Source organism: Balaenoptera musculus, chromosome 11, assembly GCF_009873245.2.
Source record: "Balaenoptera musculus isolate JJ_BM4_2016_0621 chromosome 11, mBalMus1.pri.v3, whole genome shotgun sequence".
In the NCBI taxonomy this organism is placed as follows: domain Eukaryota; kingdom Metazoa; phylum Chordata; class Mammalia; order Artiodactyla; family Balaenopteridae; genus Balaenoptera; species Balaenoptera musculus.
This window is the reverse complement of record NC_045795.1, coordinates 100,301,071-100,328,842: the sequence shown is the minus strand read 5'-3', so window position 1 is coordinate 100,328,842 and position 27,772 is coordinate 100,301,071. Positions and strand designations below refer to the sequence as shown.

Genomic DNA, 27,772 nt, shown 5'->3' with positions numbered 1-27,772 from the left:
AATAGCATCTGTAAAGGCTTGGAGTTGGGACTCAGGGTGGCATTGTTAAAAGTTCACAAGTGCTTCTCATGAAAGAAAAGTAGACAAGAGCTGTGTGTGTCAGGAGGGTGGAGGTGAGAGGCATTGGATATCATGCTGAGAAGTTTGCATGCTGTCTTGGAGGCTGCAGTGGCAAGTCTGTTTCTGCCCAGATATTTATCGTTCCCAGCATTTTCATTCCTCTCTGAAAATTCAGTTTCCCTCCAGTATCATTTCTCTTCATCCTGAAAAACTTCCTTTAGCATTTCTTGAAATGGAGATCTTCTGGCAACAAATTCTGTTTTCTTTCATGTGAAAAAGGTCTTTATGAAAGAATATTTTTGCCAGATATGGAATTCTGGTCGACATTTTTTTCTATCAGCATTTTAAAGATGTTCCACTGTGTCTGTCCTCCGTAGTTTCTGATGAGAAGTCTGTAGTTATTCAAATCATTGTTCATTCTCTCTAGTTGCTTTCAAGATTTTCTCTTTTAGTTTTCTAAGTTTGACTATGATGTGTCTGCGTGTGGTTGTCTTCATATCAATTCTGTTTGGGGTTTACTGAGCTACTTTAATCTGTAAATTCACATCTTTCACCAAATTTGGGGAGTCGTCTGCCGTCATTTTAGGGAAAAAATGCACTCCAGTCTCTTTCCTTTTCTTCTGAGACTCCAATTACATGTATTTTAGACCTTTTATGTTGTCCCAAAGGTCCCTGAGTCTCTGTTCTTTTTGTTATTGTTCAATATTTTTCTGTTTACTTTTCAGATTGGATAATTTACATGGATCTATCTCCAAATTCACTGACTTTATTCTGTCATTTCCATTCTGCTGTTATGCTAATCCTGTGATGTTTAAAAATTCCAGATATTTATTTTCAACTCTATGATTTCTGTTTAGTGGTTTTTTATATTTTCTGTTTCTCTGCTGAGATTTCCTAATTTTTCTTTCATTACAAATATATTTTCCTTTGCCTCATTGAGCATAGTTAAGTTAGCTGCTATAAAGCCTTGTCTGGTAATTTCAACATCTGGGACGTATCAGACAGGATTGGTTATTTGTTGCCTTGAGAACAGCTCTCACTTCACTGGCTCTTCACATGTTGAGTCACTTTGGATTGCTGACATTGTGGATGTTATGTTTTAGAGTCTCTGAGTTCTGATGTATTTCTCTGAAGAGTGTTGATTTTTTTGTTTTAACAGGCAGTGGGCTTGTTTAGACTCATAATGCAAACTTTGTCTCACCCACAGTGGGCAGCAGCTCAAATCTCAGTTCAGTCTTCTGTTTCCCTGGAAGTAAACTGCCTTGAGTTTGCACTGCTCACACATGGTTCAGGGATCAGCCAAAGCTGTGGACTGTTTAATCATAGCATTTGGGACTCTATTTCTCTGTCCTTATGTAATTCTCTCCTTACTTTTCTGTGACTGTAGTTGACCCCACGTTTTGTCCTTTGGTTCTTTGGGCCAGAAAGAACTCATCCCATGTTGATCCTTTTAAGTTTTGACTCTTCGAAATCTGCGTGCTTTTGCTTACTCTTCTGAGCCTTTGGGTAGTTGTTTTTTGTATTTTTTCCAAGTTCTGTGGGAGGATCAGCCTGTTAGGAGCTGACTCAGCTATGCTGGGAGTATAATCAGCTGGTTAGTTTTTAAGCTGAGGGCTGGTATGCTCCATCCAGCATTTATGTGGAAGGCTGACTGGAGAGGGAAAGATCAGCAGATGGAGCTAGTAGAAAGACGAGTTAAGGAGTTACTAGCCAGACTTGACATGATGAAGGGTATTAGTAGTATTTTTTAAAGGGACCATTTCAGTAAAATAAATCAGTGGTATTCAAAAGTGGGCTGTAGGGGATAAATGAGAGGAAGAGGGAATTATAGATGACTGCACATGGAGTGTGTGTGTCTGGGTGGAAACAAAGCAGTTTCTGAGAGGCTCAGAGGCCCATATGGTTTTTGATGTGCTGATTGGGCTCAGTGGACATCTCTCTCTGGACAGGGATCCTCACCTAGAGTGAGAGATTGGGGGTGATATACATGTGGCTCACGAACTCCCAGGAAGATGAGCAGTGGCTGAGTTCATAGAGCACCATCGTTGGGACATTGGGAAGAGGAAGAGAAACCACCCAGGGGCCAAGATAATTAAAAACAGCTCTACCAAGCTAAGCCCTTTGCTTATTTTATCTGTGAAATCTGCTTAGTGCCCCAGAGAAAGATTCTGTTATTGTCCCCAGGCTCAGAGAAGCTAAGCAACCTGCCTAAAGTGTCCAACCACAGTGCTTGAGCTCCCAGCCACAGCTCACAGCTCTGTTCTACACTCTCTAGAAGGAGAACAGGAGCAGGTAGTGTCTCTCTTGAGTGAGAGTGATCTACAGGTTTGAAGATGTCACACACTTGGCAGGAAGATGGTCATGGATCAGATGTTTTCAGGGTGTGGAAGGGGACTAGCACCCAGGCTGCACAGAATGAGGAAGGGGCTGGGTGGTGAGGAAATTTGAGTGTGGACCTTTGGACCAGCAAGTGGAATCCTAGAAGGAAATGGAAGGAGTGAAGATGGAGTGCACTTTCTTAGTTCCGAGGAGTTCTGGGGCACGTGTAGGTCAGGGGCTGTAGAGCTACAGACGCCCAGGCCCCGGTGGGGCCACTGTGCATAAATAACTCTCTGCACACCTGAACCAGCCAGGGCCTCACGTGTGCATTGCTCTGCCACATCCTGACAATATCTGCTCGTGTTTGGTGTGGGCCTTTGTGGTTTAGAAAGCCACTTCCATAATCTTTATCTTATTTGAACCTAACACGAGCATTTTGACTCTGATATTGAAGATTGGGAGCTTCAGAGAGGCCCAGTGGCTTGCTAACCAGAGGCAGAACTGGGACTCACTCCAGACCACAGAGTTCTTAGTAAGGAGTCAGTTGCTATAAGGGCAGCTCACCCTCCCTGTGTTCTTCTCTGGGACTGCTACCTAGGAAATCCCACCCTTTTGGAAGTGATGAAAAAGGGTGGTTCCTCCTCAGGGGAGGAGTGGTGACACATTTGGTGACTGCAGGAGAGGGGAATGAGCATGTGTGGCATGGCCCTGGCTGGGTTCCCTTTTGCCATCTGCCCACCCATCTGCAGAGGGGTGAGTTCTGGTCCCCCTGCCAAGGTAGTTCTGCGTGCTTTCCTAGTCAGACCTGGTGCCTGGGTGGACACAGCGTCAGATTCAGGGACAGTGTTGGCTTCTGACTCCTATCCAACTCTACCAGAACCAAAGCTGACTCGCCTGTTGGATCCCTGTGTCTCCTTCACAGTTGGTTACAGGTTTGGGTTGGAAAGGGAAAGGGCAGGGGTAAGGAACCATCATTACTTTTTCTGCTAATCCCTGAAAGAAAAATTGGAATTCTTATGTGTTCTCCCTGAAAACAGGATTCTAGCATAATAACCAGAAAGATCTTACAACTCTCTTAGCCCCAAGCCAAGAGGGGTTTTGGTTTTGTGGTTTTCTGTTGTCCCTCCTACCCAGTCAGGAACGGGTAGGTGGGACAACAGAAGCAGGGATCCACTGAGTCCTGGTTTCTTCATCCACAGGTGAATGAGCAAATGAAGCTGACGGTGCTAGGGCAGGATTCTATCATGGTCACCTTTACCTTCCTGAATGAGACAGTAACACTCCCCGTATCGGCCAACAACTGTCCCCACGGGACATCACACGATAAACGGGTAAGGCACGCAGACCAGTCACCCAGGCCTGATCCCAGAGTGTTTCAACATGGATTGTCACTTTGGAATGCCTTTGTTCTTCCTGGCTCCCCTACCCATACAAGGCCCCACCTCTTTCCCTGCCTAATGGACTTCTACTCATCCTTCACTGTCTGACTTTAGTACCACCTTCTCTGTGAAACTTCTATCAAGAGTCTTTCAGGTGTGACAGGATCCATTGCAGACTAGCTTAAGCATGGAAAGAAACTGTATTGGCTCAGTAAACTGAAAAGTCAGTCTGTAGATAGGCAGCATCAGGCATGGCTGGATCCAGGCCCTCAAAGGATTCCATCAGATCTTCCCATCTCTTGGCTCTGCCTTCCTCTTTGTTGGCTTTATTCTCAAGGAGTTTCTCTTATTATGGTGACAAGATGGTCATGAGCCTCTCCAGGCTTATTGTTCTACCAGCTTTGGTCTCCCCAGTAAAAAGAGGACTTCTCTTTGCTAAGCACTTCAGTAGAGGTGCCAACACCAACATCATTGGCTCCATCTACTGCCTGCACCTGAAATGTTCTCTGTGGTGAGGTATGTGTGTTGCTCTTACTAGCCAGGCTCGAGTGGTCATGTCCATCCCAGGAGCTGAGGGGTGTGATCAGCCCCAGGTATACCACTTAGGCAAACGATTAGGCAGAAGTGTGTTCCTAAAGGAAAATCATGGTGCTGTTACCAGAAAAGGGAGATATGATGCCGGAGAGAGTAACTGCCCATGTGTTGATGACCCTCTCCACCACCCCATTTCCCATCCCAGGTAGAATCTGCCTGTCCCCTTGCTCAGCCCTCCCAGCCGTGACTCACCTCCATTCCAACACTGCTTTATTTATAAGCCAGCCTTCTCTACCAAACTGGGAATTCCCTGTGATTCCTACAGGTACTGTTGCCCTGAAGCACAGGGACTGCTTCAAATGAAGCACTTGCTAAGGGGGTAGGTGAGCCAGTGTTGGAGTCTGGAAACCCAGTTCTTCATTCACTGGGTCTTTGTGGATCCTACTGTGTGCCTGGTCCAGAGTCAACATTGTGAAAAGAGATGGAGAGGATGAGGGGACAAAGTCCCTGATCCCCGAGGAGTTTATAGTCTGGAAGAGAATAGTTGACATTCACGATGAGACTGGGGTGGCCACGGGCTCCTTGGTGGCACTGACCGCTGGCATTACACACAGGGGATTGGCTCACTCAGGAAGCCTCCTTGGAGTGGGAGCGGGGGGACCACACCTCCCAGTCTTCCTGGGGCCAGTCCCAGTTTATGCCTATCAGCCCAGGAGTTATTAGTAGCATCCCTTTCACTCTCAGAAGTGTCCCAGTTTGGCTGATAAACTATAGTCACTCTGAAGGAGGCATTTGCACTGTGAGGGCATTTGCCACCACATGCCGAAGGCTCATAGGCTCGCAGGGCTGACAGAGCCCATAGGAGCAGCCAGCCCCATGTCTCCCCTTTACGTGGGGACACGCGAGGCTCGCATTTGTTGGAGAGCCATGTTATCTAAACAAGACACAGAGAACACCTGTGTTTTTCCTGGAGGGAAGCGTTGCACCTGTTTTTTTCACTGCTCTTACATTTCAGCAGCATTTCAACTTCATTAGTTGATTAGCTAATTCAATAAACATGTATTAGCACCTGCCGTGTGCCGGATTGGCTGCTGGGGATGTCAAAGTGAAAGAAGCCTCACTCCCTCTAGTCTCTGAAATACTTTCAGTCTAATGGAAGGGGCAAAAGCATCAACACAGGTTTGTGATCCAGCTTGACTGGTGTGGTGCGCGGGAGAGAGGGGCGCTGAGGGAGCTGGTAGGTTCGTTAAAGGGATCTCATTGAGCACCCAGGAAACTCAGATGCCAATGACTTCAGCCTACACTCCTCATGCCAAAGAGCAAAACAACGCCAGGATTTTGAGTCCATTAGGGCTGAGATGACTGCTGATTGATGAGTCCATTCTGTCAATTTGGTTCCATGCTCTTACTCTAAACGTCATTGTTGGCTGACTAAGTACACAGGATGTATGAGGTCACATGTCTACATTCCTTGAAAACCTTTTTATACTGTATTTTAAAAAATGTGCATTTACTTACCAAAGGCAGTAGATAATAGAAAAATTTTTGTTCACATAAAATTGCAGTAATGCTTCGTTTTTCTGGCAACCTCTTGTCTGGTAATCTCTGAAATTTGGAACATGGCTAAGAACCAGGACGTAAGCAGTTGAAGGCCCCCATGAACAGCTGAGAGAAATCATTCTAAGTTCCATGTACCGAACATGTCCTCTTGGCCTAGGAAAGCCCCTCAGTCATTCACATCTTATGTTTTCTTAGCTAAATGCAGCCTTAGAGAGCTAGAATCAGAGGTCCAGAGCTGTGCTGTCCAATATGGTAGCCATGAGTCACAAATGGCTATTGAGCACTTGAAATGTGACAATTCCAGGCTGAGATGGGCTAGAAGTGAAAGCACACGCTGCATTTCAAAGACTTAGTATGAAAAGAGAATGTAGCATTTCTTATTGATCATTTATTTTGACTACATGTTGTAGTAATCATATTTTTGATGTATTGGGTTAGATAAATATGTTATTAGAATTAATTTCACCTTCTGAGAATGTTTTTATTTATTTATTTATTTTTGGCTGCGTTGGGTCTTTGTTGCTGCTTGCAGGCTTTCTCTAGTTGCAGCGAGCGGGGACTACACTTTGTTGCAGTGCGTGGGCTTCTCATTGTGGTGGCTTCTCTTGCTGTGGAGCACTGGCTCTAGGCGTGCGGGCTTCAGTAGTTGTGGCTCACGGGCTCTAGAGTGCAGGCTTAGTAGTTGTGGTGCGTGGGCTTAGTTGCTACACGACATGTGGGATCTTCCCGGACCAGGGCTCAAACCCGTGTCCCCTACATTGGCAGGCGGATTCTTAACCACTGCGCCACCAGGGAAGTCCCCTGAGAATGTTTTTAATGTGGCTTCAGGAATGTTTAAAGCCACACATGCAGTTCGCATTATATTTTTACTGAACAGTGGGGATCTAAAGGTGGAGTACTCATTAAGGGAAGTTCGCAGAGGCTGACAGTGCAGAAGGAGGCTGGAAGTTATCTATTTTTTTTTTTAAATTAATTTATTTATTTATTTATTTTTGCTGTATTGGGTCTTCGTTTCTGTGCGAGGGCTTTCTCTAGTTGTGGCAAGCGGGGGCCTCTCTTCATCGCGGTGCGCGGGCCTCTCACTATCGCGGCCTCTCTTGCTGCGGAGCACAGGCTCCAGACGCGCAGGCTCAGTAATTGTGGCTCACGGGCCCAGTTGCTCCGTGGCATGTGGGATCTTCCCAGACCAGGGCTCGAACCCGCGTCCCCTGCATTGGCAGGCAGATTCTCAACCGCTGCGCCACCAGGGAAGCCCCTGGAAGTTATCTATTAAAAAGAACATTGTAACTCAAAAAGCATAACCATCTTGGAGACATCTAGCGTAGGGATAAACAGACAAATACATTAAAACAGCTTCTGAAAACCACCGCATTCTAGAGGATAGTCGTTGATGTTGACCAAGGAGACTGATTTGCCCCAGAACATCCTCGTCTTAACCTCTTCTGTTTGAGAGAGCAGGATGGTGTACTGTATATTACAACCTTCTGACTAGATAAACAACAACAAATGAAGACTTATTGTGGGTAACAGGATTTCCAAATGTTGACCCTAGCTTCCAGATTAAGCATCTTGGAATATTTTTATGTGAAATCTCGAGGCTGGCAGAGAGCCTCAGCTAGGAGGTGGCCTTAGGCCTTCCCTTTCCTTGCTGGGCATCGGTTTCCCCATTTGTATAGTGATGTGTAAAGGCCCACCCAGCTATCCCACACTTCTCTCCTAGGACTTTAAAAATCCATTCAACTGCAGTCGTGTGTGTGTGTGTGTGTGTGTGTGTGTGTATGTTTGGAGCTGGTTGTCACCCACTCAACAGCAAACCTGTGGCCATCTAGGAAAGCTGAGGGGTGGGAGTAGGGTGGCCTCTTCCCTCACACTCCCTGTCAGTGGAAAACTTGTTAAATGGTTTCCCCAGACACCCATCACCCTGGAAGGAACCACCCATCAGAGCGACAGGCAGAATGGCAGTCCCAGCTTTTATAGCCCTGCGGCCAGGCTCCTCACTAAATTTTCTATCAAGGCAGCACTTTGGAAGCGAAGAAATGCCTCAATTTAAATGCTTTATTAGCCCAGTGCTGCCTCAGATCCTTTTGGGAAGCAAGACTGCGTATAAATTATAAATAAATAAATAAAATTAGCCCAGAGGCAGAGGTTGGGGCCAACAAACAGAAGGATCGTTGAGGCTTTGCTATTAATTGGGGCATCCTTTACAGAAGCTCTGCCTGCAGGACAAAGAGGGACACGTGGCTGACTTTATCGCTCTTCAGAAAGTCTGTCCACCACTCACCCCGCTCTCTCCACCTGAGGCTTCAATTCTGCAGATGAAAAATTATTTCACACCTCCTCTGTGTGAAGTGGGAGATATAGACCACATGGACCCTGCCTTCAGGGGCTGACGAAGTTTAGGGATAAAGAAAGTAAAAAGTGACCAGCACCCAGAGCAAGAAGGACAGGAACGAGCAGATGTGCAAGCTCAACGTGGGGAGTGATTGCTGGTAGCTCAGCAAGTCTGTGACGCCTTCCTGAAGAAAAAGTCAGACCCTGATTACCGTTAACTCCAGAATCTGAACCTAGTTTCGCCCCGGCAGAGGCAGAGGTTGAACTGCAGGGCGACCTCAGCTGTCCCATAGTAGCTCTGGAGCCAGTGTGGCCCTTTGGAGTAATCCTGAATTGAGGCTGGAGGCCTGGGCCTTGGTTCTCATGGGGACCAGTCAGTCTGTGTAACCCTGGCCTAGGGCAGTCTCTCAGCAGAGAGCGGCCAGCAGGGTGAAGAGGGTTCTGTGGGTCGTGCAATAGAGGGAGACAGGCAGCAAACGTCCAGAGAGGCGTTTGTCCACCCAGTTATTCATAGCGCAACAGGCATTAATTGAGTGCCTTCTGTGCGATGGGCACTTGGACACAAAGGAGACCAAAACCCGATCCTTGTCCTCTAGGAGCTTAGAGTCTGGCTGGGGAGACAGGCTCCCACGCAACTGATCACTTCACAAAGGGCTAACCTCTGTCTTCAGGCTGCATAGAGAAAGTGGTGAGGGTCCAAGGCAAGGAACAGTTCTGCCCAGTGCAACCAACCTCCCTGGGGGGAACGTTTGAGGTGGGTTGGGTCAGTGTGCGGGGATTCACTGGGCTGAGGGGAGAGAGGTGGGTCCCAGGCAGGAGCGGCACATCCTCTAAGCCAGGGCTAAGCCTTGTGGTCACTGGGCTGGGCAGACGGCTCCTGGCGGGGCAGGTGACAATGCCCTTCCCCTTGGCCTTTCCCCAGATGACCCGCAGAATCAGCAGCGTGGATGAAAAGGTGTCTAAGATGAGTCGGGCCCTGGCAGAGATCAAGAGGCGGTTTCAGAAGACAGTGTCCCAGTTCATGCACTCCGTCCTGCTGGCGGCAGGTAAGGAGACTATATAGTAAGATTATAAATCTTACTACCTAGCGTTATAAATATTTATTTGTTTTCCCATCCCCACCCCCCATTCCTGCTTGGAGTGCCAGAGGCAGGAAATCCTGTATGGGGTCATCTTTATGCCCAGTGCCCAACATTTAGTAAATGTTTGGTAAGTGAATGAAGAAATGAGAGGCCCTTGGCCAGTCTAGCAGAGAAAGCAAAAGAAAAATACAACCAAGAACATAGATGGAAATGACTTAAGTCTGGAGGCACAGGGAACAACATGGTTGTATGGTGTACCCAGCCTCTACACTGAGTGCTATAAAGGACGCAAAGCTGAATGAAACACAGGCCCGTGGGGGAAGAGGGATCAAAGGTGGGTCTTGACAGATGGCCAGAACTGAGATCGATTTGCTCTTCCATTCAGCCAGCACTTACGGATCCACTAGCTGCACTAGGGTGGGAGCACTGGCCCAGGCAACGGGAGGCAGCAGACTCTGCGAGAGTAATGGCCTGGAGAGGGAGCTGTGCGGTGTCACAGCGGGGCACGGCGGCCAGGCCACGAGGGGGAGTGACACCAGTGTCTTCTGTTCACAGGCCTGTTCACGATAGAATATCCGGTAAAGGAAGAGGCAGAAGTCACTCGGACCAGATTAAGGTCCGGGCCCTATCCCGAGCACGCCACCAAGCTGAGTGTATACACAGGAGAAATCCTTTCATTACAGTCTCAGTCAGCCCAACCCGAATCCTCAATTGGAGAGTCTTCGAAGGAGGAGCCTGTGTTGGCTCCTGTGAACCCCACTCGGAAGAAGCCCATCAAGGTCCAGGCCAAGGCCACGGTCACACCCAGGTGGGCTTGGGCCTTCATTTCTTCCAGCTTCTGTGTGTCAGATGCTGAGATGGGTAGTAAACACGCTATGGTGAACAAAACAGATGAGGCCCCTCCCTCTTGGAGTTGAAATTTTAGGGGTGGGGAAAGATAGAAGATAAACATGTGAACAGCTGAACTATTTTAGTTAGGGATAAGGCTGGGATGAAAGTAGACCGGGGAAATGGGTTAGAGCCGAGGCTGGCAAACTACGGACAGGGGCCAAATCTGGCCCCACTGCCTGCCTTTTTTATGGGTGAGCTAAAAGTCGTTTTTACCTTTTTATTTTTATTTTTTAAAATAAATTTATTTATTTATTTATTTAATTTTGGCTGCATTGGGTCTTCATTGCTGTGCGCAGGTTTTCTCTGGTTGCGAGCGGGGGCTGCTCTTCATTGCGGTGAGTGGGCTTCTCATTGTGGTGGCTTCTCTTGCTGTGGAGCACGGGCTCTAGGCGCACGGGCTTCATTAGTTGTGGCACGCGGGCTCAGTAGTTGTGGCTCACGGGCTTTAGAGCGCAGGCTCAGTAGTTGTGGTTCACGGGCTTTAGAGCGCAGGCTCCGTAGTTTTGGCTCACGGGCTTTAGAGCGCAGGCTCAGTAGTTGTGGCTTGCGGGCTCTAGAGCGCAGGCTCAGTAGTTGTGGCGCACGGGCTTAGTTGCTCCGTGGCATGCGGGATCTTCCCGGACCAGAGCTCGAACCCGTGTCCACTGCATTGGCAGGCAGATTCTTAACCACTGCGCCACCAGGGAAGCCCATTTTTATGTTTTTAAATGCTTGGGAGGAAGAAAATCAAAAGACGAATTTTTCGTGACATGTGAAATGATATGAAATTCAAATTCAGGATCCATAAGTAATGTTTTAATGGGGCACAACCATGCCCACTCATTTACATGTTGTCTGTAGCTGCTTTCCTGCTAAGATGGAAATTTTGAGTCATTGTGACCAAGACCACCTGGCCTGCAAAGACTAGAGTTTTTACTGTCTGGCCCTTTGTAGAAAATGCTGACTGACCCCAGGCACGGAGAGTGACTGGAAAGTAGGGTGGGATGTGGTACACTAGGTAGACAGTCAGGGAAGCAGTTCTGAAGAGATATTTTAATGGAGGGCTGAAGGATTAGAAATAGGCACAAAGAAGGATCAGGAAGGAACATCAGGCAGAGGACAGAACAAGTACAAATACCTTGAGATAAGAACAAGTTTGGTATGTGTGAGGGAAAGTGAGAAGACCAGTATGGAGCACTGTGAGGAAGGGGGAAGAGGGATGCAAATTGAGGACAGAAAGGTAGGCAGGAGCTGGATCAAGTAGCCTTGCGAGTGTTATAGAGGAAGCCGTTCTGTACCTGCAAGGCAGGAAGTGACATCATCTGATTCATGAGGTTTTTAGAAAACTGAAAAAAATGATAAGATATATATCTCTTGTGTTTTAAGTTAAAAAATTTTATAAAATATAGAAAAATGAACAAATCCTAAGTTTATATAGCTCAACGTGTATCACAAAGTGAACATACCCTATAGGCCACAAGAAACAGAACATTATCAGCTCCTTAGAAGTTCTCTTTTGTCCCCTCCCTATCAATAATCCCACCGTCCTCCCCAACAGGATGATTTCTCACATCATAGATTTATATATTTTTAAACTATTTAAATAGAACTATTCAGTATGTATTCTTTGATGTCTGGCCTCTTTTGCTCAATGTTACAATGTGAGATTTATCCATGTTGCTGCGTGTGGCAGAACCACTGCTCATTTTCATTGCTATGTAATAAACTATTGTAAGACTACACTAAAAATTTTATGCATTCTAATGTTGGTGGATATTTGGGTTGGTTACAATTTTGGTAATGACAGACTGTGCTGGTTTTTGTATATGTCCTTATTTCTGGTTGGGATATGCCTGGATGTGAAATTGCTGTCATAGAGTATGTGTATGTTATGCTAGATCCTGTAGTTCTGGTGAGACTACGTTTTCCAAATGGTGGTTTCAAGTTCCACTCCCACCAACAGTGTATGAGCATTCCAGTTGCTCCAAATCCTCACAATGCTTGATATTGTCCATTGTTTTAATTACAGCCATTCTATAATGATGAAATATTTTTTAATTTGCATTGCCCTGGTGACTACAGAGGTTGAGCACCTTTTCAATTGTTCATTGACCTTTTTGGATATTCTCTTTTGCAAAGTGCCTGTTGAGTCCTCTCATCCATTTTTCTACTGGTTGTTTGTCTTTTCTTGATTTATATTTTGGAGTTCTTTGCTGTGGATACAAGACTTTTGTCAGTTATACATGTTGCAAATTATTCTCCCACTCCTACTCTGGCAGTGGTATCTATTGATGCACAGAAGTTGCTAAGTTTAATGTCCACTTTTCAGTCTTTTTGTTTGTAATTAGTTATTTGTAACCTATTTAAGAACTTTCTCTACTCAGACAACATGATGGTATTCTCCAAAGTTGCCTTCTGTTAGTTTTTTCTTTTAACTTTTGCATTTATATCCATCCTCCACCTGCAAATGATTTCTGTGTATGACATGAAGTAGGGGCCAAGTTTTATTTTCCCCCACATATATACTGAACTGATCCAGCATCACCTATTGAGACGATTGTAATTTTCCCTCAGCTCTTTGGTGCAAACTCTGTCGTAAATCAAGGGGCTCTACATGCTTAAATCAAGGGCCGTTTTTCTGGAGTCCCTATTTTGTTCCCTATTTGTTAAAACTTTTACCAACACCTAACAGTCTTAGTTATTATAGCTTTTTTTAAAAAAAAACTTTTAAAAATATTTATTTATTTATTTTGGCTGCACAAGGTCTTAGTTGCAGCATGCGGGATCTTTAATTGTGGCATGCAGACTTTCTTAGTTGCAGCATGTGGACTCTTAGTTGTGGCATGTGGACTGTTAGTTGTGGCATGCATGCGAGATCTAGTTCCCCGGGCCCCCTGCATTGGGAATGTGGAGTCTTACCACTGGACCACCAGGAAAGACCCAGTTATTATAGCTTTATAATGAGTATTGATATACAGCAGAGTAAGTACTCAGTCTTTGTGTGATAAGCTGTTTTGCTATTCTTGGCCCTTTACATTTCCATATAATTTTAGAATCATCCTGTAGATTTAAAACATTCTCCTGGGATTTCAATTTGATTCTTAATGTCTTTGTAATATTGGGGTATTTCAATCCATGAATATGGTATATCTGTTTATTTGTTTATGTCTTCTCTAATCTCTCTGTAATATTTTGTGATTTTCAGCATAGAGGTCTTGTATGTCTTTCATTAGATTTATTCTATGATATTTTATAGTTTTGGTGCTCTTATAAATTATGTTTTAATTTAATTTTTCTATTTGTTGCTGGTTATAGAAAGGCAATTGATTTTGTTTTAGTTGAATTTATTTTTAAATTAATTACAGTAAACATTACTCTTTTTTGTGTAAAAGTCTATGAGTTTTGACAAATGCATAGAGTGGTGTAACCTCCACTGTAGCCAAGATACAGAACAGTTTCCCCACCAGCTGAAAAAAAAGAAAGAAAGAAAGAAAGAAATTCCCTCATGCTACCCCTTTGTAGTCAAACTCTTCCCTCACCTGTAATTCCTAACAACCACTGATCTGTTCTCTGTAGCTATGGTTTTGCATTTCGCAGAATGTCATATAAATGAGATTATATTGTATATAGCCTTTTGAGTCTAGCTTTTTTCACATGGCATAAAACATATGAGATTCATCCATGTTGTTGCATGTATCAATAGTTTCTTTTTTTTTTAGTTAATTTATTTATTTATTTATTTATTTTTGGCTGCGTTGGGTCTTTGTTGCCGCATGCGGGCTTTCCCTAGTTGTGGTGAGCGAGGGCTACTCTTCATTGCAGTGCGAGGGCTTCTCATTGTGGTGGCTTCTCTTGTTGCGGAGCACGGGCTCTAGGTACACGGACTTCAGTAGCTGTGGCACGTGGGCTCAGTAGTTGTGGCTCGCGGGCTCTAGAGCGCAGGCTCAGTAGTTGTGCCGCATGGGCTTAGCTGCTCCACGGCATGTGGGATCTTCCCGGACCAGGGCTTGAACCCATGTCCCCTGCACTGGCAGGTGGATTCTCAACCACTGCACCACCAGGGAAGCCCCTCAACAGTTTCTTTTTATTGCTGAATAGTATTCTGTTTCAGGGAGCCCCAACACCACCCCCACATTTAGAGATCTATTGATACTAGTACGCATGGGATTCAGCATATAGTCGTCTCATGGATAAGGTTTATTACAGTGAAAGGATACATGATAGGATGAGCTAAGGTAAAAGACACAGGTAGAATCTGGATAAATCCATATACAGACTTCGCCATGCGCTCTCCCTCCTGTAACAGGACACACCAAGCGTGCTTCCTTCTCTAGCAGTGAAAAATTGCAGTAACATGTGCGATGTTTCTGCCCAGGGGTGCCCATTAGCAACTCAGAGCCCAAGGTTTTTATTGGGTAGTAGTCATGTAGATACTCTCTGCCTAACAAATATCAAAGTTGCAGACTGCCAGAAGGAAAGCACGTGTTCAGCATAAATCACATTATTTATATAAACAGTGTACGCATAGTGTAGGAAATGGTTCAAGTGCCAAGTTCCCAGACACCAGCCAGGGGCCAACCTTGTAGGCAGGTCCTTCTAAAGACAGCAGCTTCAGGCCTCCTATGTTAACTCTCTTCTGTATATATTATGTGACATAGGTGGGCAAAAATTTATTTATCCATTTACCCATTGAAAGACATTTAAATTGTCTTCAGTTTTTAGTGATTATTAATAAAACTGCTATAAATACTCAAGAACAGGTTTTTATGTGAGCACAGGTTTTCATTTCACTTAGGTAAATTCTTCAGAGTTGGATTGCTCGGTTGTATGTAAATGGTGTGCTTAACTTCATAAGAAACTTCCAAACTGTCTTCCCAAGTGGCTGTACCATTATACATTCCCATCAGTAATGTGTGAGGGTTCCAGTTGCTCCAAATATTTGTCAGTACTTGATATTGTCAGCTTTTTTTCCCTTAAATTTTAGCCATTCTAATATATGTGTGGTAATATTTCAATATCATTTTAATTTGCATTTGTCTAATTACTAATTATGTTGAACATCTTTTCATGGGCTTATTTACCATTCATATATTTTCTTTGGTGAAGTATCTTCAAATCTTTTCATATTTTTAAATTGGGTTATTTGTATTCTTATTGTTGAGTTTTGAGAGTTCCTTACTCTGGATATAAGTACTTTATCAGAAATGGGACTTTGAAATATTTTTTCCCAGTCTGTGGCTTCATTTTTCATTCTCTTAGTAGTGTTTTTGTGGAGCAAAGTTTATTTTGGTGCTGTCCAGTTTATCTTTTTTTTTTCTTTTCTGTATTGTGCTTTTGGTGTCATGTCTGAAAACTCTTTGCCTAACCCAGTGGTTCTCAACAGAGATGATATTGACCCCCAAGGGACATTTGAAAATGTTTGGAGACATTTTTAACTGTTATGACTGGGGAGGGGATGCTACTGCTATCTAGTGGGTAGAGGTCAGAGATGCTGCTAAACATCCTGCAATGAACAAAATGATCCCCCCCAGCACACACACACACAAGAAAGAATTATATGGTCCAAAATGTCAGTAGTACCAGTTGAGAAACTCTGGCCTAACCCAATGTCACAGAAGTTTTCTTCTAAAAGTTTTATATTTTTATGTTTCACATTTATGTCTGGGATCCATTCTGAGTTAATTTTTGTATAAGGTACAAAGTATGGGTTGAAGTTTATTTATTTATTTATTTTGCATATGTATATCCAGTTGTTCCAGCAGCATTTGGGAAAAAGATATCCTTTTCTCTATTAAGTTGCCTTTGCACCTTTATAAAAAGTCAATTGCCCATATTTGTGTAGATCTCTTTCTGGACTCCCTATTTTGTTAATAGGGTGAATTACATTGATTTCAAATGTTGAACCAGTCTTGCATTCCTGGAATGAACTCCACTTGGTCATATGTATTATTCCTTTTCTCTGTTGCTAGATTCAGTTTACTAATATTTTGTTGAGATTTTTTACATCCTTAGTCATGAGGGTTATTGGTCTGTAGTGTTTTTTCTTGCAATGTTCTTGTCTGGTTTATTAGTGTAATGTTGGACTTAAAAGTTTCTTGGGAAGTAGTCCCTCCTCTTCTACTTTGTTTTGAATTGGTATTATTTTTTTCCTTAAATGTTTAGTAAAATTCACCAGTGAAATGGTCTTGCCTGGAGTTTCCTTTGGTGGAAAGCTTTTTAAAATCAAACTTAATTACTTTAATAAATATAGGACTGTTCAGGTCATCTATTTTTCTTGAGTGAATTTTGATATTTTGTGTTTTTAAGGGAATTGACCTATTTCATCTAAGTTATTGAATTTATGTGCACAGAATTGTCTATAGTATTCCCTTATCATCTTTTTAATGTCTGTAGGGTCTTTTTTTTTTTAAACTTACCATCTTCACTATATTTAAGTGTACAGTTTAGTGGCATTAAGTACATTCACATTGTGCAACCATCACCACCATCCACCTCCAAAACGTTTTTCTTTTTTTTTTCACACACACACACTGTATTTTATTTGTACAAGAGATAAATAAACTGACACCAAGCATTGTAAATGGATGGCCACAACAAAAGCAACAATGATTGCAATTACCAAACACGAAACACACTCATACTATGTCATAATATTGACATTCAGTCCAGTAATCCTCCACTGTAACAGCTCCTTTACTTTGCAGTGAAAATTGATTTGTATATTTTTTGCCTCTGAGTCCTTGTGGGATTTTTTTTTTATTCAAACAGAAAGTCACAAAAATTATAATCATCCTCATCAGTTCACTCAGTCCCATGTAATTAATTTTTTTTTATCTTGATCTTTTGTTAGCACTGTTATGAATTCATCAGTTTTCCATTAGAGTTCTGAAAATGCTTATTCATTCATTTCAGCAGTATAGTCAGTTACCAGAAACCTGTACTTGTCAGAGTCTTTTCCATGAATTCCTTGAAGATGAAACCCTTTTATAGGAACATTTTTGCATAAGCATCAGAGTACACCCAGAACTGTCTGTAAATGACAAAAGACTTAAAAATGACCATGGTTAAAGATTTGATGAAAGTTCATAATAATGCATTTGACAAGGAAATTTAGTTATTTCTGAGATATACATTTTAAAGTAATAACTAGAATTATGACTTATAACATTATACCAGAACATGTAAGATTTTTAGAAATTTCATGTAATGTCTGAAACATTTATATTAACATATTTCCATACAAATAACCCAAAGAAAGTTTAGTATTAGTTGTGTTTTTTTGTTTGTTTGTTTATACTGCATATTCTTATTAGTCATCAATTTTATATACATCAGTGTATACATGTCAATCCCAATCGCCCAATTCAGCACACCACCATCCCCACCCCACAACGGTTTTCCCCCCTTGGTGTCCATACGTTTGTTCTCTACATCTGTGTCTGAACTTCTGCCCTGCAAACTGGTTCATCTGTACCATTTTTCTAGGTTCCACATACATGCATTAATATACGATATTTGTTTTTCTCTTTCTGACTTACTTCACTCTGTATGACAGGCTCTAGATCCATCCACGTCTCAACAAATGACTCAATTTCGTTCCTTTTTATGGCTGAGTAATATTCCATTGTATATATGTACCACAACTTCTTTATCCATTCGTCTGTCGATGAGCATTTAGGTTGCTTCCATGACCTGGCTATTGTAAATAGTGCTGCAATGAACATTGGGGTGCGTGTGTCTTTTTGAATTATGGTTTTCTCTGGGTATATGCCCAGTAGTGGGATTGCTGGGTCATATGGTAATTCTATTTTTAGTTTTTTAAGGAACCTCCATACTGTTCTCCATAGTGGCTGTATCAATTTACATTCCCACCAACAGTGCAAGAGGGTTTCCTTTTCTCCACACTCTCTCCAGCATTTGTTGTTTGTAGATTTTCTGATGATGCCCATTCTAACTGGTGTGAGGTGATACCTCATTGTAGTTTTGACTTGCGTTTCTCTAATAATTAGTGATGTTGAGCAGCTTTTCATGTGCTTCGTGGCCGTCTGTATGTCTTCTTTGGAGAAATGTCTATTTAGGTCTTCTGCCCATTTTTGGACTGGGTTGTTTGTTTCTTTAATATTGAGCTGCATGAGCTGTTTATATATTTTGGAGATTAATCCTTTGTCCGTTGATTCATTTGCAAATATTTTCTCCCATTCTGAGGGTTGTCTTTTTATCTTGTTTATGGTTTCCTTTGCTGTGCAAAAGCTTTGAAGTTTCATTAGGTCCCATTTGTTTATTTTTGTTTTTATTTCCATTACTCTAGGAGGTGGATCAAAAAAGATCTTGCTGTGATTTATGTCAAAGAGTGTTCTTCCTATGTTTTCCTCTAAGAGTTTTATAGTGTCCGGTCTTACATTTAGGTCTCGAATCCATTTTGAGTTTATTTTTGTGTATGGTGTTAGGGAGTGTTCTAATTTCATTCTTTTACATGTAGCTGTCCAGTTTTCCCAGCACCACTTATTGAAGAGACTGTCTTTTCTCCATTATATATCTTTGCCTCCTTTGTCATAGATTAGTTGACCATACGTGCGTGGGTTTATCTCTGGGCTTTCTATCTTGTTCCATTGATCTGTGTTTCTGTTTTTGTGCCAGTACCATATTGTCTTGATTACTGTAGCTTTGTACTATAGTCTGAAGTCAGGGAGTCTGATTCCTCCAGCTCCGTTTTTTTCCCTCAAGACTACTTTGGCTATTCGAGGTCTTTTGTGTCTCCATACAAATTTTAAGATGATTTGTTCTAATTCCGTAAAAAATGCCATTGGTAATTTGACATGGATTGCATTGAATCTGTGGATTGCTTATAGTCATTTTAGTAGTAGTTAGGAGTAGTCTCAGGGCCCTATTTAGGGACACTGTCAGTGCCTGAGTTAGGAGTAGTGTCAGGGCCTTAGTTAGGGACAGTGTCAGTGCCTGAGTTGGGAGTAGTGTCAGGGCCTTAGTTAGGATCTGTGTCAGTCCCTGAGTTAGGAGTAGTGTCAGGGCCTTAGTTAGGGACAGTGTCAGGGCCTGAGTTAAGAGTAATGTCAAGGCCTTAGTTAGGGAGAATGTTAGTGCCTGAGTTAGGAGTAGTGTTGGAGTAGTTTAGTAGGTAGGAGTAGCTTAATAGGTAGTTAGGAGTAGTTTAGTAGGTAGTATAGTCATTTTCACAGTATTGATTCTTCCAATCCAAGAACATGGTATATCTCTCCATCTGTTGGTATCATCTTTAATTTCTTTCATCAGTGTCTTATAGTTTTCTGCATACAGGTCTTTTGTCTCCCTAGGTAGGTTTATTCCTAGGTATTTTATTCTTTTTGTTGCAATGGTGAATGGGAGTGTTTCCATAATTTCTCTTTCAGATTTTTCATCATTAGTGTATAGGAATGCAAGAGATTTCTGTGCATTTATTTTGTATCCTGCAACTTTACCAAATTCATTGATTAGCTCTAGTAGTTTTCTGGTGACATTTTTAGGATTCTCTATGTATAGTATCATGTCACCTGCAAACAGTGACAGTTTTACTTCTTCTTTTCCAATTTGTATTCCTTTTATTTCTTTTTCTTCTCTGATTACCGTAGCTAGGACTTCCAAAACTATGTTGAATAATAGTGGTGAGAGTGGACATCCTTGTCTCATTCCTGATCTTAGAGGAAATGCTTTCAGTTTTTCACCATTGAGAATGATGTTTGCTGTGGGTTTGTCGTATATGGCCTTTATTATGTTGAGGTAGGTTCCCTCTATGCCCACTTTCTGGAGAGTTTTTATCATAAATGGGTGTTGAATTTTGTCAAAAGCTTTTTCTGCAGCTATTGAGATGATCATATGGTTTTTATTCTTCAATTTGTTAATATGGTGTATCACATTGATTGATTTGCATATATTGAAGAATCCTTGCATCCCTGGGATAAATCCCACTTGATCATGGTGTATGATCCTTTTAATGTGTTGTTGGATTCTGTTTGCTAGTATTTTGTTGAGGATTTTTGCATCTATATTCATCAGTGATATTGGTCTGTAATTTTCTTTTTTTGTAGTATCTTTGTCTGGTTTTGGTATCAGGGTGATGGTGGCCTCATAGAATGAGTTTGGGAGTGTTCCTTCCTCTGCAATTTTTTGGAAGAGTTTGAGAAGGATGGGTGTTAGCTCTTCTCTAAATGTTTGATAGAGTTCACCTGTGAAGCCATCTGGTCCTGGACTTTTGTTTGTTGGAAGATTTTTAATCACAGTTTCAATTTCATTACTTGTGATTGGTCTGTTCATATTTTCTGTTTCTTCCTGGTTCAGTCTTGGAAGGCCCATTTCTTCCAGGTTTTCCATTTTATTGGCATAGAGTTGCTTGTAGTAGTCTCTTAGGATGCTTTGTATTTCTGCAGTGTCTGTTGTAACTTCTCCTTTTCCATTTCTAATTTTATTGATTTGAGTCCTCTCCCTCTTTTTCTTGATGAGTCTGGCTAATGGTTTATCAATTTTGTTTATCTTCTCAAAGAACCAGCTTTTTGTTTTATTGATCTTTGCTGTTGTTTTCTTTGTTTCTATTTCATTTATTTCTGCTCTGATCTTTATGATTTCTTTCCTTCTGCTAACTTTGGGTTTTGTTTGTTCTTCTTCCTCTAGTTCCTTTAGGTGTAAGTTTAGATTGTTTACTTGAGACTTTTCTTGTTTCTTGAGGTAGGCTTGTATAGCTATAAACCTCCCTCTTAGAACTGCTTTTGCTGCATCCCATAGGTTTTGGATCGTCGTGTGTTCATTGTCATTTGTCTCTAGGTATTTTTTGATTTCCTCTTTGATTTCTTCAATGATCTCTTGGTTATTTAGTAACGTATTGTTTAGCCTCCATGTGTTTGTGTTTTTTACGTTTTTTTCCCTGTAATTCATTTCTAATCTCATAGCGTTGTGGTCAGAAAAGATGCTTGATATGATTTCAATTTCTTAAATTTACTGAGGCTTGATTTGTGATCCAAGATGTGATCTATCCTGGAGAATGTTCTGTGCGCACTTGAGAAGAAAGTGTAATCTGCTGTTTTTGGATGGAATGTCCTATAAATATCAATTAAATCTATCTGGTCTATTGTGTCATTTAAAGCTTGTGTTTCCTTATTAATTTTCTGTTTGGATGATCTGTCCATTGGTGTAAGTGAGGTGTTAAAGTCCCCCACTATTATTGTGTTACTGTCAATTTCCTCTTTTATAGCTGTTAGCAGTTGCCTTATGTATTGAGGTGCTCCTATGTTGGGTGCATATATATTTATAATTGTTATATCTTCTTCTTGGATTGATCCCTTGATCATTATGTAGTGTCCTTCCTTGTCTCTTGTAACATTCTTTATTTTAAAGTCTGTTTTATCTGATATGAGTATAGCTACTCCAGCTTTCTTTTGATTTCCATTTGCATGGAATATCTTTTTCCATCCCCTCACTTTCGGTCTGTATGTGTCCCTAGGTCTGAAGTGGATCTCTTGTAGACAGCATATATATGGGTCTTATTTTTGTATCCATTCAGCAAGCCTGTGTCTTTGGTTGGAGCATTTAATCCATTCATGTTTAAGGTAATTATCGATATGTATGTTCCTGTGACCATTTTCTTCATTGTTTTGGGTTTGTTTTTGTAGGTCCTTTTCTTCTCTTGTGTTTCCCACTTAGAGAAGTTCCTTTAGCATTTGTTGTAGAGCTGGTTTGGTGATGCTGAATTCTCTTAGCTTTTGCTTGTCTGTAAAGCTTTTGATTTCTCCATCGAATCTGAATGAGATCCTTACCGGGTAGAGTAATCTTGGTTGTAGGTTCTTCCCTTTCATCACTTTAAGTATATCATGCCACTCCCTTCTGGCTTAGAGTTTCTGCTGAGAAATCAGCTGTTAACCTTATGGGAGTTCCCTTGTATGTTATTTGTCAGTTTTCCCTTGCTGCTTTCAATAATTTTTGTTTGTCTTTAATTTTTGCCAATTTGATTACTATGTGTCTCGGCGTGTTTCTCCTTGGGTTTATCCTGTATGGGACTCGCTGCGCTTCCTGGACTTGGGTGGCTATTTCCTTTCCCTTGTTAGGGAAGTTTTAGACTATAATCTCTTCAAATATTTTCTTGGGTCCTTTCTCTCTCTCTTCTCCTTCTGGGACCCCTATAATGTGAATGTTGTTGCGTTTAATGTTGTCCCAGAGGTCTCTTAGGCTGTCTTCATTTCTTTTCATTCTTTTTTCTTTAATCTGTTCCACAGCAGTGAATTCCACCATTCTGTCTTCCAGGTCACTTATCCGTTCTTCTGCCTCAGTTATTCTGCTATTGATTCCTTCTAGTGTAGTTTTCATTTCAGTTATTATATTGTTCATCTCTGTTTGTTTGTTCTTTAATTCTTCTAGGTCTTTGTTAAACATTTCTTGCGTCTTCTCGATCTTTGCCTCCATTCCGATCATCTTCACTATCATTATTCTGAATTCTTTTTCTGGAAGGTTGCCTATCTCCACTTTATTTAGTTGTTTTTCTGGGTTTTATCTTGTTCCTTCATCTGGTACGTAGCCCTCTGCCTTTTCATCTTGTCTATCTTTCTGCGAATGTGGAGTTTTTTTCCCACAGGCTGTAGGATTGTAGTTCTTCTTGCTTCTGCTCTCTGTCCTCTGCTGGGTGAGGCTATCTAAGACGCTTGATGGGAGGGACTGGTGGTGGGTAGAGCTGACTGTTGCTCTGGTGGGCAGAGCTCAGTAAAACTTTAATCCACTTGACTGCTGATGGGTGGGGCTGGGTTCCCTCCCTGTTGGTTGTTTGGCCTGAGGCAACCCAACACTGGAGCCTACCTGGGCTCTTTGGTGGGGCTAATGGCAGACTCTGGGAGGGCTCACATCAAGGAGTACTTCCCACAACTTCTGCTGCCAGTGTCCTTGTCCCCACGGTTAGCCACAGCCACCCCCCACCTCTGCAGGAGACCCTCCAACACTAGCAGGTAGGTCTGTTTCAGTCTCCCCTGGGGTCACTGCTCCTTCCCCTGTGTCCCGATGTGCACACTACTTTGTGTGTGCCCTCCAAGAGTGGAGTCCCTGTTTCCCCCAGTCCTGTCAAAGTCCTGCAATCAATTCCCACTAGGCTTCAAAGTCTGATTCTCTAGGAATTCCTCCTCCCATTGCCAGACCCCCAGGTTGGGAAGCCTGATGTGTGGCTCAGAACCTTCACTCCAGTGGGTGGACTTCTGTGGTATAAGTGTTCTCCAGTCTGTGAGTCACCCACCCACCAGTTATGGGATTTGATTTTACTGTGATTGTGCCCCTCCTACCATCTTATTGTGGCTTCTCCTTTGTCTTTGGATGTGGGGTATCTTTTTTGGTGAGTTCCAGTGTCTTCCTGTTGATGATTGTCCAGCAGCTAGTTGTGATTCCGGTGTGCTCGCAAGAGGGAGTGAGAGCATGTCCTTCTACTCCACCACCTTGGTTCCTCCCCTCCTTCTTCTGTTTTTTTTTTTAAAGATTTATTATTTATTTATTTATTTTATTTATTTTTGGCTGCATCGGATCTTAGTTGCAGCGTGCAGGATCTTCCTTGAGGCATGCGAGATCTTTCATTGTGGCGCGCAGGCTTCTCTCTAGTTGGGGTGTGTGGGTTTTCTCTTCTTTAGTTGTGGTGTGCAAGCTCCAGGGTGCATGGACTCTGTAGTTTGTGGCACGCTGCCTCTAGTTGAGGAATGCGAGCTCAGTAGTTTTGGCACGTGGGTTTAGTTGCCCCACGGAATGTGGGATCTTAGTTCCCTGACCAGGGATCAAACCCGCGCCCCCTGCATTGGAAGGCATATTCTTTACCACTGGACCACCAGGGAAGTCCCTGTCCATAGGGTCTTTAGTGATATTCCCTATTTTATTTATGATATTGGTAATTTATGTCTTCTCATTTTTATCTTGGTCAGTCTCGTTACAGTTTTATCAATTTTATTGATCTTTTCAAAAAATCACTTTTTGGTTTCATTGATTTTTCTCTATTGTTTTTCTATTTTCAATTCCATTGATTTCTGCTCTTTATCTTCCTTCTGCTTGTTTTGTGTTTAATTTGCTCTTTTTCTAGTTCCTTAAGTTGTGAGCTTAGATTATTAGTTTGAGCCCTTATATTTTTAATGCATAAGTATTTAATTTTGTAAATTTCTCTCTAAGCACTGCTTTGCCTACACCCCACAAATTTTGGTATGTTGGATTTTCGTTTTTATTCAGTCTAAAATATTTTCTAATTTCCCTGTGTTTCACCTTTGACCCATGGTTGTTTGGAAGTCTGGTATTTAATTTCCAAATATTTGAGGATTTTCTGGATGTCTTTCTGTTATTGATTTTTGGTTTATTTATGGTATAGTCTGAGAATGTATTTTGTTCACTTTCCATTCTTTTAAATTAATTAAAGTTTGTTTTATGACCCCAAATATAATCTGTTTTGGTGAATGCTGTTTGTGCACTTGAAAAGAATATATGTCTGTATTCATGGTCTTGGTGGGTGGAGTCTTCAACAAATGTCAGTGAAGTCAAATTGGTTGATATTGTTGTAAAAGTCTTATACATCCTTGTTGATCTTCTGTCTTGTTCTGCTGAGTAGTAGGAATGGAATGTTGATGTCTCCAAATATAATTATGGATTTGTTTATTTTACCTTAATTCTATATCAGTTTTTTGCTTCATACATCTTGGAGCTATGTTGTTGGGTACAGCACATTTAACTCTTTTGTCATTATGTAACATCTCTCTTGATACCTGATAATTATGTTCTGAAGTCTACTTTGTCTAATGATAATATACCCACTTCAGCTTTCTTTTGATTAGTGTTTGCTTGATACAACTATTCCATTATTTTACTTTTTTTTTTTGATGTGGACCATTTTTAAACTCCTTATTGAATTTGTTACAATATTGCTTCTTTTTTTTTATGTTTTTGGTTTTTTGGCCACGAGGCATGTGGGATCTTAGCTCCCCTACCAGGGATCGTACCCACACTCCCTGCATTAGAAGGCAGAGTCTTAACCACAGGACCATCAGGGAAGTCCCCATTATTTTATTTTTAATCATCTATATCATTATATTTAAAGTGGGTTTCTTGTAAACAGCATATAATTAGGTCTTGGTTTTTTGTTTAGTCTAACACTGTCTTTTTTTTTTTTTTTTTTAATCTTTTGGCTGTGCTGTGCGGCATGTGGAATCTTAGTTCCCTGACCAGGGATCGAACCTGCGCCCCTTGCATTGGAAGTGCAGTGTCTTAACCACTGGACTGCCAGGGAGGTCCCTGACACTGTCTTTTAATTGGCGTATTTAGACCATTTACATTTAATATAACTATTGATATAGTTTAAGTCTGCTATTTTATTATTTTTCTGTTTGTATCCTTTGCTTTTTTATTTCTCTCTGCCCCCTTTCCTGCTTTCTTTTGTATTGTTTGAATATTTTTAGTATTCCAGTTTAATTTATCTATTGGCTTTTTGGCTATAGCTCTTTGTTTTTTAATTTTTATGTTATTGTTTGCCTTAGCATATACGTTCTATTCAATACATGCCTTACTTTTCACAGTATGTTTAGGCCTAATAATTACCATTTCAAGGGAAATGTAGAAGCCTTACAATCATAAGTCTCTTTACCCTCCTTCCTTTCTATTATCATATGTATTACATGTACATATATTTAAACTCTTCAACAACATCATAATATTTGCTTTCAACAGTCAAACATATTTTAAAGCACTTAAGAAAAAATACATAGTGTATTATGTTATTTGTTATTTGTCATTCCTGTTGCTCTTCTTTAATTCCTGAAGTTCTGAGTTTTCCTTTGTTTGCAGCATTTCATGATCTGTGGCTTTCATTAGTTTTGCAAAATTCTCAGCCATTAATTCATGAGATATTCAGTCTATCCTTTTTCCCTTCTCTCCCTTCTTCCTTCCCCTCTTTTCCTCCTCCTTTTCCTCTCTTCTGCATCTGGCACTCCAGGTATGTTTATGTTATACCTTTTCAGTGAGTTCCATGCATCTTTTTTTCTCGAGTCTATATTTTCCATCCTTTGTACTTTAGTCTATATTCTACTGACCTGACTTTCAGTTTACTAATATTCTTGTTAACTGTGTCTAATATGCTGATAAAACTTATCCCTTGAGTTCTTGATTTCATTTATTCTATTTTTAAATTCTAGAATGTCTAATTGATTCTTTTAGAATTTTATTCTCTGCTGAAATTCTTCATCTTATCTCCTGTTTTCTTGTATATATTAATCATGGCTACTTTGATGTCTGTGTCAGATATCTCCAATATCTATATCCCTGTAGATGTTTCTCATAGTTTCAGTTAGTCCTTGACTTTTAAAGTATTTGATGTTTTGTGCATGCCACACATTGTATATGAAAAAGTATAGAGATAATTTGAGGCTCTGGATGATGTAATGTTCCTTAAGATAAGATTTACCTTTGTTTTCAACTGTCAGCTTGGCTGTGGCCAGACCACCCTCATCCAGACAGGAGCTGAAACTGTGCTTTGGTCTTTGTTAGGGCTTGTCTATTTCTGTTTCACCTTCACTCTTCAGGATTGTTATCAGGGCCATCTTCTTCAATGGGCCCTGAACTCCCACTTTTCTCCCTTTAGCCATGAGCATGTCAGGAGCTCTGCTCAGTTGCTCAGCCTGTCATCCCCAGGTTTCATTTTCAGAATCAGTATTTGCTGAGAGGGATAAAGCTGTCTTAAAGGTCACATTCATCTTCTTGGTTTCCCTCTTCTTCCAGATCCTGACCCTGCAATTTCTCATTGACTTGTGAAGTCTCTAATGCATTTAAACAGTTTTTAAAAATATTTTTTGTTGAGCTTTTCTCATTTTTCTCAGAAGGAAGATTGGTCTAAAAGATACTAATTAGCCATTGTTGGAAGTGGAAACATTTCTTATTGCTCTGTGGGAAAATTATTTTAGGGTGGGAAGAGTGGAATCAAAGTAGTTAGGAGACGATTTTAGTAATCCTGATGACACTAATGTTGTGCTGTCAAGGGTAGTAGCAGAAATAACAAGAAAATTAGACATATTTCTAGTACATTTTGGAAGTAAAGCTAACAGAACTGACAGATGTGGGATAAGGGAGCTCTGCGATGGGCTGCTAGTCATAGTAACTTAGGCTCTAGGCTTTCAGCATTGCAGAGGTCACAGCTAGCAGATGGGAGGTGGTTCCAAATGTGTGGGCCTGTCTGAAGAGTAAAGTCAAGTTCAGCTATAAGGAGAACCTTGATGAGACCAGGCTGAAGAGGTTGGATCTGATGTGCAGGACAAATGGCTAAGTCCCAGACAGAGAAAGCAATGGGGAGGACCTTGTGACAGGAGCAGTGGCCTGTGATGGGAGATACGTGACCCCACAGGGAGGGAACTGGAATAGTAAATACCCAACCTTATGCTCCTCCTCTCCTCCGATCTCCTGCTGGTGCCCCATTAGCAAAACCCAGCCTAGAATTTCTCAATGCCTGTGCAAGCGAATGCAAACATACTTTATTTCTTCCTCTTTCTCTCTTCTTTTTTGCTTAAAAAATATCATATTAATAGCACTGTTCTGAACTTTGCTTTTTTTACTTAGTATATTTTGGAGATTATTCTGTGAATCGATTTCATCTTTTTTTTTTCCTCAGGATGGGTAATATCCATTGTA

At 41.5% G+C, this 27,772-nt stretch overlaps 1 protein-coding gene across 1 annotated transcript in view; it reads left to right on the top strand.

Annotated features, from left to right (window-relative positions):
• Positions 1-27,772, top strand: part of C11H3orf20 (chromosome 11 C3orf20 homolog) — a 78,662-nt gene that overhangs the window by 26,588 nt on the left and 24,302 nt on the right. Inside the window, exons 8-10 of the mRNA XM_036870202.1 lie at positions 3,579-3,710; positions 9,106-9,229; positions 9,821-10,073. Of these exons, the coding sequence (XP_036726097.1) occupies positions 3,579-3,710; positions 9,106-9,229; positions 9,821-10,073 (509 nt within the window). The remainder of the gene's footprint in view (positions 1-3,578; positions 3,711-9,105; positions 9,230-9,820; positions 10,074-27,772) is intronic.